The sequence below is a fragment of the Trichomycterus rosablanca genome, chromosome 6, assembly GCF_030014385.1.
Source record: "Trichomycterus rosablanca isolate fTriRos1 chromosome 6, fTriRos1.hap1, whole genome shotgun sequence".
NCBI classification, from domain to species: domain Eukaryota; kingdom Metazoa; phylum Chordata; class Actinopteri; order Siluriformes; family Trichomycteridae; genus Trichomycterus; species Trichomycterus rosablanca.
Window position 1 is genome coordinate 37,577,332 of NC_085993.1, and position 17,841 is coordinate 37,595,172.

Consider the following 17,841-nt stretch of genomic DNA (forward strand, 5'->3'; position numbering starts at 1 on the left):
AGATACTAATTGGCCACCGTATCTGCAGGGTGGGGGCCGGACTATGTGTGGGTCGGTGGGTCTTCATATGCTGTGTAAGGACCCTGATTGGCATAAGAGATGTCTGTGCAGAATGCAGTGGCGAGAAGAGGAGGGCTGTACACGTGTCAGAAGAGGTATGTACAGCGACGTGCTCTCCTCGGATGCAATTGGGTATCCCTCATCAGCGGAAGACAAATTAAGTGCACTAAATTTGAAGGGTGTTTTATTTTCTATTTATTTATTTCTAAGACAGATGAGAATTACCTGGATTACTGCATTAAAGTTGCATTGGTCAATATTGTATTATTATAATATTGCCGCTAAAAAACTGAAAGTGTCTGGAAACTAAGATAGGACGCAGATAGGACTCTGCTCAGGTGGCACAGCAGTAAAACACACTAGCACACCAGAGCTGACATTTTGAACTCATCGGTTCAAAACTCAGCTCTGCCATCCGGCAGGCTGGGCGGCTACATGAACAACGATTGGCCTGTTGTTCATACAGGGTGGGAAGCCACAGAGGGACCTCATAACTGATGCAATTACGACCTCTGCTGGCTGATTGATGGCGCCCGAGTTGAGGAATAATGCATTGATCAAGGTGTGAACTCACCTCAGGAAGGTGAAAAGATGCAGTCGGCCACCGCACACATGTCGGAGGGGGGTGTCAGTCTTGCACTCCTCAATCAGCAGTGGAGATCAACATCAGTACTGAGGAAGCATAATGCAATCGGGTAATTGTATACGACTAGATGGAGAGGAAAATTGGGAAACAATGCAAATAAAAAGCAGATAGGACAGCATCAGAAAAACTCAGGGCAGACTTTTTATGTTCCTTCTGTTAGTCATGTTATAGACACCTACAGGAGCCTTTTACTCAACCATATTCTTGATGAATGGCTACGGTATACTAATGAAACCAAGGGAACTAAGAAATAAAGATTTTGGGAATGTTGTGACCAACTCTGACTTGTTAACAGGTTCCCAGGATCCTGATGCTGTGTGACAACCATACTAGTTCTATCATTAATGCAATTCTGTTTTGTAGTGGTTCATTTTAGTCCTAATTTAGCATATGTTTTCTCTAGGTATAATATTGGCAGAATGTTTACTTATAGAAAGAGCAGCAGTGGTTATCTTCTTGTAGATGTAAAAAATGCTTTGTAGCTTCTCCAGCTTTGTGCATGATAAAAAAGTCACTTTTTCTTGCAACTGTACGTAGTGATACATATAAGAACAGAAATCATTTAGATTTTTTGACATGTACATAATAATAATAATAATAATGCAGCTTTTGTTGATGGCAATGTTTATGCAATTTATTATCTGCAGCTCCGTTGGACTGTGTGCACATATCCATATTCACCGATCAGGCGTAACATTATGACCACCTCCCTGTTTCTACACTCACTGTCCATTTTATCAGCTCCACTTACCATATAGAAGCACTTTGTAGTTCTACAATAACTGACTGTAGTCCGTTTATTTCTCTACATACTTTTTTAGGACCACCACAGGGCAGGTATTATTTAGGTGCTGGATGATTCTCAGCACTGCAGTGACAATGACATGGTGGTGGTGTGTTAGTGTGTGTTGTGCTGGTATGAGTGGATCAGACACAGCAGCACTGCTGGAGTTTTTAAATACCGTGTCCACTCACTGTCCACTCTATTAGACACTCCTACCTAGTTGGTCCACCTTGTAGATGTGAAGTCAGAGACGATCGCTCATCTATTGCTGCTGTTTGAGTTGGTCATCTTCGAGATCTTCATCAGTGGTCACAGGACGCTGCCCACGGGGCGCTGTTGGCTGGATATATTTTTGGTTGGTGGACTGTTCTCAGTCCAGCAGTGACAGTGAGGTGTTTATAAACTCCATCAGCGCTGCTGTGTCTAAGCCACTCATACAGCACAACACACACTAACACACCAGCACTATGTCAGTGTCATTGCAGTAATGAGAATGATCTACCACCCAAATAATACCTGCTCTGTGGTGGTCCTGTGGGGGTCCTGACCATTGAAGAACAGGGTGAAAGCAGGCTAAAAAGGATATGTAGAGAAACAGATGGACTACAGTCAGCCATTGTAGAAATACAAAGTGCTTCTATATGGTAAGTGGAGCTGATAAAATGGACAGTGAGTGTAAAAACAAGGAGGTGGTCATAATGTTATGCTTCATTGGTGTATGTGTGAGATTTGCACATTAATGGATGGTATGAGGGTCTGCCAGCGTGGTCATAAATGATTCAATACCTCAGGCTTTATGCAAATGAGGGGGATGGGGGTGAGAGGAATGGCAAAAGGCATATAAAGAGAGAAAAAATGCAGAGAGAGAGAGAGCTGAGTTATGACAGTACATTTAATGCCTGCGATTTGACATGTGGGGCATAATCCTGACGGTTTTACAACTACATGATTATCACCTGCAAATGTTAATGTCATGAACCATTTTACTGTGTGAATGCACAGTGTACCTAAGAATCGAAGATGCTTGGAAAGAAATGCTAAATTAATTCTTAATTCTACAAATGTACTTAATTGTACATGTTGTGCCACATTGAACAGTAATTTAAAAACCAGACAATCCATTTACATTATTTTTTTTGGCAAATGCAAAGCAAGTCTTTATATTCTTTGAGCTAGTGGTGGGTGCCTTGCAACTCTCCCATAGATGCCATTTTTCCCAGGGTTCTTATTGTGGAATTATGTACATTGACCTTAACGGAGGCAGATGAGACCTTCAGTTCATTAGATGTTCATCTGGTTTCTTTTGTGACCTCCTGAATGAGTTATTGATGTGTTATTGGTTACATTTTGGTAAGGCAGTTACTCCTGGGAAGTCTCACCACGATTCAGAGTTTCCTCTATTTGTGAATAATTGCTTTCACTGTGGTTCACTGGAGTCTTAGATCCTTAGCAATAGTTTTGTAACCCCTTCCAGACTGGCAGATTTCAATGACTTTAATTCACACCTGTATTTGAATCTCTTCAGAATGTTGCATCTGATAAGGATGCCTCCTGGACGCCTCCCTTTTGGAGGTATACCAGGCACGGCCAACTGGGCGCAGGCCCCGGGGTCGACCCAGGACCCGCTGGAGGGATTACATCTCCCAGCTGGCATAGGAACGCCTGAGGATCCCACCAGAGGAGCTGGTAGAAGTGGCAGAGAAGAGAGATGCCTCGGGACTCTTTGCTTGCACTGTTGCCACCGCGACCGTGAATGGATAAGCGGAACAGATGATGATGATGATGATGATGTTGCATCATGTGCTGCTTTTTGAGACATTCTAGCCTTCTTCACACTGCCAGACAGGTTCTATTTAAGTGATGTTTAAAATTACCAGGTCTGGCAGTAATCATGCCTGAGTGTGGCTAGTAAATTTGAACCCAACTGTCAATTGAATTTGGTTAACTGGTTGAATAAGCAGCAAATGGGGGCAATTACTTTTTCACATAAGGCCAGGTAGGATTGAATAGTATGTTTCAGTAGTCCAGTGGTCCAATTATTCTGTTGTGCATTTTCATCCCCAAGATGGTATTTGATACCTCCACTTTCCACAACAGACCTGCAGGTAAAACAGGTAACCTATATCCCAACTGTGAGTGCTTCACTCTTTTGCCATTTAATATCTACAGCAGACTCAGTCTGTAACAATCGGCACTAGATTATTAAGGTCTGTTTGACTACTGATTAGAATCATAATGGCATTTGCATAGGCTGAAAGCTTGGTCAACAATGGTTATATTGCCAGAAATTACAATAATCCAGGCATTTCTGTCTAAAATCACAGCCAGCTGGGTATAACCTGGCATAACACTTTTATTATTGAAATAAAAACTAGAATAAAACCAAAAACCTCTAGGGTTCTTCCAAAGAAATGCATGTCCAAGCCTATCAAAAGTGATCTCTTGATCCATTGAGATTAGACCAAAACCGAACCCTGCCCTGACCGAGGAGATCCACCACCTCCTGCAATAAATTTGCCTGGATTTGCTTTAAATGTTATTGGTTCATCAGAAGCATAAACCAAATAGTTACCCTGTGCGCATACCTTAATTGAAATTATATATACCTGTCAGCTAAAACAGACTTCAATAATGTCAACTTGCAATTCAATGGAAACATATTTTAATTTGCCCATAGCATATTAGTCCAGTTACTAATATTCCGTCTGGGCAGGTGCTCAGGTGGAGCAGCGGTAAAAACACACACTGGTACCAGAGCTGGGATCTCGAATACATCGTATCAAATGTCAGCTCTGCCTGCCGGCTAGGCTGAGCAGCCACATTAACAACGATTGGCCTGTTGTTCAGATGGGGTTTCTCTCTCATGACTGGTGCAATTATGACCTCTGCTGGCTGATTGATGGCGCCTGCACAGAGATGAGAAAAGAGTGCTCTCAGGGTGTGTCCCTTCATACACAGTGATGATCTGCACTGCACTCGTCAAAGTGTAGGTGATAAGATGCATACGGCATGCTGCCCAAGTGTCGGAGCGGGCGTGGGTTAGCTTTGTTCTCCTCAATCAGACCAGGGATCGGCATTGGTGGAGAGGAAGCATGACGGAATCGGGCAATTGGACGCTCTAAAAAGGGAGAAAAAGGGGAAAAAACTAATATTCCATCTTTTATGAAGGGTGGTACTTTGGAAAGAGTCATTTTTGTGCAAGTCGGACTGGAGGCATTACAGGATTTAATGTGTCTTGGATAACAATTCCATTTTGAACCAGCATGTTTACTTTTTCCATATTATCTAGAAAGCAACCTACAACCTACTGACAGCAAGGCTACAATCTTTTACAGAAAAATGAACAGGCTTGTTTTGTTGCATTTCAGACTTATTTTTGCACTTCTACTACAACACCGGTGAAATAGCTTACACACACAGCAAGCTCACACACCATCACTTACACCCTTCCACTCAGAAAGAGAGAGAGAGAGATTCATGATAGTACATTCATGTGTATAGTATTATGTTTGGTATAATGTACTTTGTGTAAGGGAAAGTGGTCTTGTTTTTCCATTCAAAGAGCATTGTGGAACAACTAGAATATTACATATCAGACAATAGCATTATGGGTTTATAATGTCAATACACTGTATCATAGAGTTTTCTTTATGATGTCACAACAACATTAAATTAGTGATGATAGTAATTGATAAGACAATGGCAAGAATTCCTAAACTACTACAATTTAAGACAAACATCCAACTTAACTCTATGACCTTCTTCTTGAAGAAACAAACAAAAATGACACCAGATATTTCAAATCCACACCAAGGATAGTACAACCACAAATTATAGAATAACACTAACAGTTCTAAATCCAGACATAGCATTCTCAAGTTACCATTACTAACGAACCATGCATTTTGGAATAATCAAGACAGTTGCTGCACATGCATTCTGTTGTAAACCCCATGCTAAAATTGTTTAATCACAGATTCTGAGATCATACTAAAATACTAATCACATGTTTTAACCAGGCTTAGAATTCTGCAACCACACATTTAAGAACCTCTATCTCTCTATCTGTCTGTCTGTCTGTCTGTCTGTCTGTCTGTCTGTCTGTCTGTCTGTCTGTCTATCTATCTATCTATCTATCTATCTATCTATCTATATAACTATCTATCTGTCTATCTATCTGTCTGTCTGTCTGTCTGTATGTCTGTCTGTATGTCTATCTGTGTATCTATCTGACTGTCTGTATGTATGTCTATCTATCTATCTCTCTCTCTCTCTCTCTCTGTCTGTCTGTCTGTCTGTCTGTCTGTCTGTCTGTCTGTCTATCTATCTATCTATCTCTCTGTCTGTCTATCTTTACATATCTATCTATCTATCTATCTATCTATCTATCTATCTATCTATCTATCTATCTATCTATCTATCTATCTATTTGTGTCTTGTCTATTTATATATCTGTCTATCTGTCTGTCTACCTATCTATCTATCTGTGTCTGTCTATGTATCTGTCTATCTATATATCTGTCATTACAAGCTTTATTATAACCTTGCATATAAACTTTACATATAATTATACAGTTAATTTAACCTAGAGCTGTGCTAATATTGTTCCAATACATTATCTAAACAAAGATTCTTTTCAAGATATTGCAAAAACTCTAGTACTAAAAGCCCATAGAACTGCAAATTGTAGAACCACAGTATCAACCTATACTTAGGTGTTCTAGAACTGTACTAAAAAGCACACATTCTAGAATCACACTAAGAACTCTACAACCATACAATACAGAATACAATACTGTTTAAATAAAGTGCATAAATAATGCTTGGGTCTGCAAATTGTAGAACAATTTAACAACCACACATTTTAATTAAGCAATGCTAAGAATGCTTTATCCTGAACCTATGCCTTTTATTTATTATAGTGTGTGTGTGTGTGTGTGTGTGCGAGAGAGAGAGAGTATACCCTGTGCACATTTGAAGGACAGCCGCTGGTCTTTCATCCTTTATTCAGCAATTAACAAGGGTCTGTTTAACAGCAGTGCTTTGGGAGTGCACATAATTAGCAAACGAGCTAATCAAAAAGGCACACACACAGAGTATCAGTGAGAGCGGTGTAAATCAGTCACTACGTTTTTTTTTTCTCTGAACAGGATTAAGTAAAATGTGTGGACGCTCGAACATCTATTTGTGCTTGTTTAGCATTTCATTTCAAATCCAGAGGCATTAGTATAAAGTTGGTTTTTACTGGTGCTGTAACAGCTTGTGCCTCTCTAGGAAAGCTTTCCACAGTATTTGGGAATATAACTACAGGAATTCACTTTAATTTAGCAACAAGAGCATTAGGATAAAAGTTCCAATTCACAGATAAAGATGTTGAAATCACAGTACATAATTTTATTTACATTTTAATTAACATAAATTTTGACTAACCTGATAAACATATGATAGCCCTGTTTTTTCCCCGAAGTGCCCTCCCAATCTAGTCGTATCCAATTACCTGATTGCATTTCGCTTCCACTCTACTGACTTTGACCTCCACCCTAATTGAGGAGAGCCGTTACTAACACACGCCCCCTCCAACACGTGTGCAGTAGCCGACTGCATCTTTTCACCTGCGCAAGGCGAGTTCATATGTGAATCAGCTTTGTGTACGGAGAGTCACACCCTGACTACTACATTATCCCCCGTCTCTGTGCAAGCTCTACTGATTTGCCAGCAGAGGTCGTAATTGCATCAGTTATGAGGAATCTCCTCCTGGATTCTTCCTGCGAATGAGCCAATAATTGTTCATGAAGGTGCCCAGCTTGCCAGTAGCAGAGCTGAGATTCGAACTGACGAGTTCAAAATGTCAGCTCTGGTGTGCTAGTGTGTTTTACTGCTGCGCCACATGAACAGCTTCAGCTCGGTCTTTTACAATAGTCATTTTGAGATCAAAAAAGAGACCACTATGCTATTAGTAATTAATCATGCTGCTTGTACTATGAGATTCGAACCGATAAGTTCGATATGTCAGCTCTGGTGTGCTAGTGTGTTTTACTGCTGCGCCACATGAACAGTCTCAGCTCAGTCTTTTACAATAGTCATTTTGAAATCAAAAGATCAAAAAGAAACACTATGCTATCAGTAATTTATCATGGTGCTTGTACTATGCAACAGTACTAATGCGAATGATTGATGAGAGATGGACTGTGGCGATGCAGTGACTAGAACAGTGTGACGGTGTAATAAAGTGCATGGCTCTGACTGCACGTAACAAAGCTCAAAACATCTGTGGTATCAAACATTTTTGGAAAAATATCAAATATCAAAGGCTCAGTATGTGATCACAGCCTAAAAAAATCAAGTTGCTAATTCACATTACATAAGCACTCATCACAGGCACTCACTGAGTCTAGTTGCAATTCAGGCTAAAATTGGGCACTAGGCAAAAGCTCTGTAAAGCTGGTCAAGGTCTTCCACACCAAACTCAGCAAACTTTTAGCTCAAGGTCTTTCACATTAAGCTTGGCCAACTTTTAACAAGCCATTTCTTTTTTTTTTAGATTGCTTTATGCACAGAGCCATTGCCATACTGATTCTAATACTGTTACTAGGCTGAAAGCACACAGTTCTGTGGAATTTCACTGTATGCTGTAGCACTTCACTTTACTTTACATTTACATTTTTAGCACTTAGCAGACGCTTTTATCCAAAACGACTTAGAGTACTGTGACAGTAGACTGTATAAGCAATTGAGAGTTGAGGGTCTTGCTCAAGGGCCCAACAGTGGCAACCAGGGACCTTTCAATTACTAGTCCAGTGCCTTAACCACTAGGCCTAAACCATTAAAAACAGCTGCAGAACATGTGTTTTCCACTAAACTTTACACTTAACAGTACATTTAGAAATGTAGTATTGTCCTAGCATCCACTAAACCTAAATTTGTTGGTCAGACTGTAAGGAATTGTTCATTATTTTAGAGAATGGGTTTACACTGTTCTAAGGTCCAGTGGTTGGGTGCTTTACACCACTCCAGTCATTGCTTGGCATTGCAGATGGTGAACTAAATCTCAATACATAGCCTGATGATGAGTTCTTGTGCTTATGTTGCTTCCAGATGAGAGTTTCAACTGAAGGCTGATAATTTTACGGTTAAAAACAGATGGAAACGCAATAAAAACATGAATCAGTGATTTGTTAATTCTCTTGAACCTTTATTTAACTGATAAATGTACCAAAACAGATTTCCATTTATTGTACAGATCAACTTTTTCTCAATTTTGTCAATTTAAATAGAATTTGATGCCTGCAGCACACTCCAAAACTGGGACAGAGGCATGTTCATCACTGTGATAAATCATCATCTATACTATTATCATTTTATCATTTGAGAACTGGGGTAAAAGCTTTGATAGCAGCATATGTCTCCCTAAAATCATAATATACGGTATTACATAATACACATAAATGGTACTTTCACATATATATATATACGTATATATATATCTATCTCTAAGAGAATTTAAGCTGGATTTATTCTGAAAATAAGCTAGATTTACTGGATTTATATAACCATAGCATGTTTTCACTGTCTTTTGGTTGATCTGTAATAAGCTTGGGCCCAGACTGTGTTAATGGCTTTCTCTTTAATTAATACAAAGAGTTTCAATTTGCATTTCTTTTTTTTTTTTTTTTTTTTTTTTTTTTAAATTTAGCACGTCCAATTTCGTCCCATCTATCATCCTCTCATTAGTGCGGATTCCTGCTCCTGATTGGGGGCTGACGAGGCCATTCCACGCCTCCTCCGAAACGTGCACAGCCAATCGACCGTCTTATCACCCACACTTGACGAGTGTAGCGTGGCAGAGTACTGTGCACGGAGGATCACACAACTCCGCCACACCCCCTCCCGTCTCCATACAGGCGCCACCAACCAGCCAGCAGAGGGCGCAACCGCCCCGTCCCTGAGAGAGCATCCCCTTACGGTCTTAAGTCCCGCCCCCCACCCGGACAACAGGCCAATCGTTGTCCATAGCCGCCCAGCCTCGACCGTGAAGGCAGAGCTGGATTCGAAACGACACTCCTTCGAAATCCAGCTCTGGTTGCAGCGCGTGTCTTTTACCGCTGCGCCACCTGAGCGGCTACCAATTTGCATCTCTTGATGCAGCAGCAGACTGTGCTTATGTAGTCTTGCCCTACATGGACTGCAGATTCCCTGAATATTTTTTCAGTATCATGTACGGTAGATGGTGAAAGACCTACATTATTTGCAATTCTATCATTAAGTTTGGTCCATAGTGGTGAGCCATGACCCATTATGATTGCAAAGACTGGGCCTTTGATTAGTCCTCTTTTTATATCCTCTCCTTTTACGAATTCACCTGCTCACTGTGTAACTTAAACATTTGATGAATTTTTATTTTCACTTTTATTTTGTCTGTCCTTTTTGAGTATGTGGCACTTCTATAAATTTTAAAATGTATTTCTTCTTTTCTTTGATTTACGAAATTTAATAGAATTGGTCAGCCAAAACATTAAAGGAATCAAGAGTCAAGAGAATGAACAAATCACAGATTTATGTTTTATAGCATTTTACATAAGCCTTCATTTTTCCATGCTTGACTATTGAGCTGGTTTTACTCCTAGAGGTTACATTTGACTAAATCAAATGACTAGATGTGTTGGCATCATATGACAGTGTCACCTTGAGGGTCACTGGCCTATTCACCATGATTTATTTTACTGCCAGTGTTCGTCTATGTAGATTGCATGGCTGTATGCTTGATTTCCTGAACCCCCTAACAATAAATGTAACAAAAGATCCTTAATTGACTAGTTTATTAGACTAGGTGTCTATTTTTATTTTCTTGGAATCTCTGTACTATGTTTAAAAAATCATACTGATTGTTATTTTTTCATTTCCTCTCTTTAATACTTAATGCATTTGTGTCAGTTCAGAGAATGCGTTGAATAAGTTACACTCTCATTTTCTCTCTCCGCAGGGAATTTTAAAGGGCTGTGTAAACAGATTGATCACTTTCCTGAGGATGCAGACTATGAAGCAGACGCAGGAGAGTATTTCCTTCGTAAGTTTTGCATATAGGACTTAAGTGTGTTGTATTGGTATATGACTGCATGATCACCTTAAATATTATGATACTATTCCACCAGAAACATTCATACATTTACTTAGTAAATACCAAAAAATAGAGATTTACTATATTTACTTTTAAATGAAAGCTGAGATTGCTGCTGAGATCTTGGAATCCAGGGTTCGATTCTTAGTGGTGCTATCAGCCAGTTGGGCGTCTGCTAATTGACTAATGTTCAAGGGGGGTGGGCAGCCGAAACAGCCTAGCTATTGGAAGGTGCACTTACATGTGTGCTGTCAGTGCAGGTCCCAAGCCCAGATAGAAATAAAAGCAGTGCTGTGTTAGTGTCACTGCAGTGCTGAGAATACTACACCACCTAAATAATACCTGCTCTGTGGAGTCCTGACCATTAAGGAACCGCATGAAAGGGGGCTAACAAAGCATGCAGAGAAACAGATGGACTACAGTCAGTTATTGTACAACTACAAAGTGCTTCTATATGGTAAGTAAAGCCGATAAAATGAACAGTGAGTGTAGAAACAAGGAGGTGGTTTTAATGTTATGACTGATCGGTGTATATATACACACACACACAAAAGCAGAAGACAGAAAAATAACAAAATAAAACTTGTAAGGAAAGACAATGCAAGGACACGATTAATGGCAGCTATTGTTCAGTCTGAAATAAAGGACAAAATCAGACTAACCTGTGATTAACTAGAAATTAGGCCTGTCCCAACCTTGTCAGTGCTCACATAAATTTAATTAGCCTATGAATGGTGGCTTCAGTGCTTAAAAAGGCCTGTTTTATTCCCTGGTCCTTGTTCACAACGGCATAGACAAGAGAGCTGTCTGAGTAGACCACCAATCATGAGCAGTCTAAAGGATACTATCACCACATATTATGTTTGAAGGTACCAATGATACAGAGGTGTACACTGATCAGCCATAACATTAAAACCACCTCCTTGTTTCTACACTCACTGTCCATTTTATCAGCTCCACTTACCATATAGAAGCACTTTGTAGTTCTACGATTACTGACTTTAGTCCATCTATTTTTTCTGCATGCGTTTATAGCCTGCTTTCACCCTGTTCTTCAATGGTCAGGATTGAATGTTCAACAATGTTGTGCTGGTATGAGTGGATCAGACACAGCAGCACTGCTGGAGTTTTTAAATACCATGTCCACTCACTGTCCACTCTATTAGACACTCCTACCTAGTTGGTCCACCTTGTAGATGTAAAGTCAGAGACAATCGCTCATCTATTGCTGCTGTTTGAGTTGGTCATCTTCTAGACCTTCATCAGTGGTCACAGGATGCTGCCCACGGGGCGCTGTTGGCTGGATGTTTTTGGTTGGTGGACTATTCTCAGTCCAGCAGTGACAGTGAGGTGTTTATAAACTCCATCAGCACTGCTGTGTCTTACCCACTCATACTAGCACAACGCACACTAACACACCACCACCATGTCACTGTCACTGCAGTGCTGAAAATGACCCACCACCCAAATAATACCTACTCTGTTGTGGTCCTGTGGGGGTCCTGACCATTGAAGAACAGCATGAAAGGGGGCTAACAAAGCATGCAGAGAAACAGATAAACTACAGTCAGTATTTGTAGAACTACAAAGTGCTCCTGTATGGTAAGTGGAGCTGATAACATGGACAGTGAGTGTAGAAACATGGAGGTGGTTTTAATGTTATGGCTGATCTGTGTATATTGTGATTTTAGACAACTATAAGCTTTTCTTGGGAAGTCCATGGTAATTTCAGCAAGATAATGCTAGGTTTCATTCTGCACATACTATAACAGCATGGATGTGTAGAAAAGAGTGTGTGTGCTTGACTGGCTGGCCTGCAGTCCGATCCTTCTCCAGTTGAAAATAATGCATCATGAAAAGAGGAATCAGACAACAGTGACTGTTGAGTCTTGTATCAAGCATTTTACAAAATGCCCCATTTTTTCCGACATGGTGTTTGTATTATTATTATTAAGTAATTATAGATACAATAATATGCAAAATAAAGAAGAAGAAACCTTAGAGAAATAAGAGGTAGGAAAGCGTCCTCAGTGTACTCAGGAACATGGGATGGAGGACAGAGAAATGTGAGAGGGCCGGCCGGCTGCTCCCCAATTAGGCCAGTCATTGCTATAAATATTTTACTTTGTGCCTATATAGGTCAAAGCTCTTCTTCACCCCCATCCCAGCCTCCACTCACATGTACACACACACACATACTAGACACACACACATGGATCAGTTCATGCATGGGAAAAGAGAGAGAGAAACATGATGTGACAGATAGGGAAAAATGCAAAAAGAGAGGAAGGGTGAGGGAGGGCGAGAGATATTAAGTAAAAATGTACGAGTGTACGTCCCCGAAGAGTAAGATGAGAAGAGAGACAAGGTCACAGAGAGAGAAAGAAAGAAGACGTAATGAGATGCATGAAAAAAGACAAAATGTACAGCTTTGATTAAAACACTGAAAAATCTAGAGAACTTGCATGCCAATGTAAGGAATAAAATAAATTGGCACCCCCTCATGATTCCCTAAATTGGATACCAAGAAACCCTAGACCAGTAGGGTGAAAGTAGAGAGCAAAGCTCTTAACCTTCAGTTGCTTGCATTGTCAGTTGCAATTAAAAGCTGATTTAGATAAAATAATCTCTTAAATGTCATAAATTAAAGATTAATTTAGTAAAAGATTATTCATACAACTAGGTCAGACCACCCCAAGGTTTTAGAGCTACACTCAAAAATTGGGAACCACATTGAGAATTCTACAACCTCACAAAAAATAAGTACTACAAACCCTTATTTAGATCAGTTTTGCAGTTTAGCTTTAGATTTCTATCACACTTTGATTATTAAAACTTCTTTCCTTATATGAACCCTTGTAGGTTTTCGTATACACCGATCAGACATAACATTATAACCACCTCCTTGTTTCTACACTCACTGTCCATTTTATCAGCTCCACTTACCATATAGAAGCACTTTGTAGTTCTACAATTACTGACTGTAGTTTATCTGTTTCTCTGCATGCTTTGTTAGTCCCCTTTCATGCTGTTCTTCAATGGTCAGAACTCTCCCAGGACCACAACAGAGCAGGTATTATTTGGGTGGTGGATCATTCTCAGCACTGCAGTGACACTGACATGGTGGTGGTGTGTTAGTGGGTGTTGTGTTGTGCTGGTATGAGTGGATCAGACACATCAATGCTGATGGAGTTTTTTAAACACCTCACTGTCACTGCTGGACTGAGAATAGTCCACCAACCAAAAATATCCAGCCAACAGCGCCCCGTGGGCATCGTCCTGTGACCACTGACAAACAGCAGCAATAGATGAGCGATCGTCTCTGACTTTACATCTACAAGGTGAACCAACTAGGTAGGAGTGTCTAATAGAGTGGACAGTGTGTGGACACGGTATTTATAAACTCCAGCAGCGCTGCTGTGTCTGATCCACTCATACCAGCACAACACACACTAGCACACCACCACCATGTCATTGTAACTGCAGTGCTGAGAATGATCCACCACCTAAATAATACCTGCTCTGTGATGGTCCTGTGGGGGTCCTGACCATTGAAGAACATGGTAAATAGATGGATTAAAGTCAGTAATTGTAGAACTACAAAGTGCTTCTATATGGTAAGTGGAGCTGATAAAATGGACAGTGAGTGTAGAAACAAGGAGGTGGTTTTAATGTTATGGCTGATCGGTGTATTAACCCATGCTAAGCCTTTTTACATGACAGTGTTTAAAATGTCTCACAAGGTTCTCTTACAAGGACTTTTACTAGTAACTGATAGATTATATCATCTTGTTTAATGAACAACTTAGAACCCATTATTTTTGGATGTTGTGAATTAAAAGAAGAGACTCTGATCAGGCTTCTGTCTCTTAAAATGTTAAGAAAATATTTAATATTAGATTTAAATTAATGTTAGAATTTGACAATCAATGTATGTTTGGATGCTGTCAAACCTGCCACGCCTCTAGCCAGGATGGAGTGTGTATTGAATGTAAGTTAGCATGGCATGATTTTTATTTTTTTTGGTTTGGTGTAATATCAAACTTAGAGGCATTTAAAGTGGGTTTTTTCAATTTAATTGCTCAAAATTTTAGAACCCACTAAAAATTCTAGAACCATTCTACAAATGGTAGGACAAACAGAATTATTCTTGAAGCATGCTAAGAACCATAAGACTAAACTTAGAATTCAAAAACCTTATTGGTACAATTTAAATCTTAGCTATGCAAAACCATTTAGTCATTACCAGATTTAAATAAACAAAGTGGTGTCACTGCCACAGTGGTAAATACAGGTTCATTTAGTGGATTCAAAAAATATTGAGACCCTTTGACTTTTTGGTCAGATTGTGTATGGATTTTTTTAAACATATATTATTGCCATTTTTATCCATTAATTTGCACCTAATTTCCCAGAATTACATCAATTAATAAATAAAAAATAATAAAAAACTAAAATCTCTTATTAACACGTAAAGTATAACCCTTTATTCATTTTTTGTAGAAAGCGCCTTTCGGCAGCAATTACAACTTCTTGAATATATCACTATAAGCTTTGCACAACTGGATTTTGGCTGTTTATCCCTTTCTTCAAAGCAGATTTACATTTGCATTTTCGGCATTTAGCAGACGATTTATCCAGAGTGACTTCCATAGTAAACATTACCTTACTCTAGTTTAAGTAGACAACAGTCCAGGAATACAAATCTGCTAAAAACCCTGTTAGAACCAAAGTTTTTTTATTATTATTATTATTTAAATGCAATAAATAAAGAGCATTAGTAAGTACATGTCAGCTCAAGTGTTTAGTAAAGAGCTGATGGCGGTCTTTAATCGTCTTTTGAAGACAGCGAGAGACTTCGGACAGACAAGGGAAGCTTGTTCCACCATCTGGGTGCAAGTACAGAGAAGAGCTTTGATGCTTGTCTTCCTTGAGTTCTGGGTAGTGGCTTGGAGGTACATGGTATAGAGTGGGGTTTTATTAGACCTCGAAGGTAACTTGGGACTGGTCCATTTGCTTTGTAGACGAGCATCAGTGTTTTAAACTGAATTCGTGCAGCTACAGGATGCCAGTGAAGAGAACGCAGCAGTGGGGTGATGCGGCAGATCTGGATGGCGAGAATTTGTGAAGTGAATTGGGTTTACGTCTGGGCTTTGATTAGGACATTCAGAGACTTGCCCTCAAACATTCTTGACACTGTTGTACTGAAAGCTAAACTATTTCCCCAGTATGATTTTATGTGCACATTGGCGGAAGCTTTCTTCAAGGGTGTGTCTGTTTTTTGCTTTTGGAGCTCGTTTAGAGTAGGTTCTTTCTTACCTCCATGACTTATTTGCCTAGATGACCAATTGAGACAGATGGCCAAATCTAGGAAGGTCCATTGTTCTTACATTTTGCAAATATTAAAGCTACCAAAGTCCTGAGTACACACAAAGCCTTATTGTGTTATATGCTCACCCTGATCTATATCAGACTACAGTCTGAGATCACAGACCATTTAAAACAGAGTAGCAGAGTAAGCACAATGAAGTTCATCAGTAAAACATTGGAAATCTTTTCTTTCCACTTTTGTCAGTTAAATCATACATTTTAACAAATCACAGATTCTTCCATGTTCCAACTTTTCTGGAAATGGGGTTTGTACCTAATAAATTCACTGTAACTCCAAGGTGCCATCCATTGGCGTGTTTATGTGTGTGTAAGTGTGCCGTTAGATACATTACAATGTCTATGAGGTCATTGTGCTAGGACATATTATCACCCAAATACGATGACATAACTCATGCAATGACATCATAATAGCAAAGATATCGCTATGGTACTTGTGGAACCTGATATATAGGCTTGGATGAGGCGTATTGATCAGACAACAAAGTAGTCTGTTCTTATGTATGTGTGTTTTTGTGTGTGTGTGTGTATCAGTGCCTGAGCTTACAAGCTTTTATTTAAGTCAGTTTAACTTTAAGAAAGCAAACCTAGAACACTCTGATTATTAAAACTACTGTATACTGTCAAAAATAACATAAGCTAAATATAAATGACATTTCATGTTGAGATTTCTTTTCTTAAATGAACCCTGGTAGTTTTCCGTACATTAACCCATGCTAAACCTTTTACTAGTAATCGATAGTATACACTGCCTGGCCAAAAAAAGTCACACACTCTAATATTTGGTTGGACCGCCGTTAGCTTTAATTACGGCACACATTCACTGTGGCATCGTTTCCACAAGCTTCTGCAATGTCACAACATTTATTTCTGTCCAGAGTTGCATTAATTTTTCCCAAGATCTTGTATTGATGATGGGAGATTTGGACCACTGCGCAAAGTCTTCTCCAGCACATCCCAAAGATTCTCAATGGGGTTCAGGTCTGGACTCTGTGGTGGCCAATCCATGTGTGAAAATGATGTCTCATGCTCCATGAAGCACTCTTTCACAATTTGAGCCCGATAAATCCTGGCATTGTCATCTTGGACGTGCCCGTGCCATCAGGGAAGAAATAATCCATTGATGGAATAACCTGGTAGTTCAGTATATTCAGGTAGTCAGCTGACCTCATTCTTTGGGCACATAACGTTGCTGAACCTAGACCTGACCAACTGCAGCAACCCCAGAACATAGCACTGCCCCCACAGGCTTGTCTGATAGGCACTAGGCATGATGGGTGCATCACTTCAGCAGCCTCTCTTCTTACCCTGATGCGCCCGTCACTCTGGAACAGGGTAAATCTGGACTCACCAGACCACATGACCTTCTTCCATTGCTTCAGAGTCCAATCTTTATGCTCCCTAGCAAATTGAAGCCGTTTTTGCCGGTTAGCCTCACTGACAAGTGGTTTTCTTAAGGCTACACAGCTGTTTAGTCCCAATCCCTTGAGTTCCCTTCGCATTGTGCGTGTGGAAATGCTCTTACTTTCACTGTTAAACATATCCCTGAGTTCTACTGTAGTTTTTCTACCATTTGATTTCACCAAACGTTTAAGTGATCACCGATCACGATCATTCAAGATTTTTTTCTGACCACATTCCTTCCTCGAAGATGATGTGTTGGACAGTTCTTAACCCGATTTTAGTTTCAGCAATCTCCTTAGATGTTTTCTCTGCTTGATACATGCCAATAATTTGACCCTTCTGAAACAGATTAACATCTTTTCCACGACCACAGGATGTGTCTTTCCACATGGTTGTTTAACAAATGAGAAGCTACTCACTGCATCAGTTAGGGTTAAATAACTG

General features: G+C 39.8%; 1 protein-coding gene across 1 annotated transcript in view; it reads left to right on the forward strand.

The window, feature by feature from the left end:
* cacng2a (calcium channel, voltage-dependent, gamma subunit 2a) overlaps positions 1-17,841 on the forward strand; it is a 104,766-nt gene that overhangs the window by 68,492 nt on the left and 18,433 nt on the right. Inside the window, exon 2 of the mRNA XM_062997788.1 lies at positions 10,471-10,554. Within this exon, the coding sequence (XP_062853858.1) occupies positions 10,471-10,554 (84 nt within the window). The remainder of the gene's footprint in view (positions 1-10,470; positions 10,555-17,841) is intronic.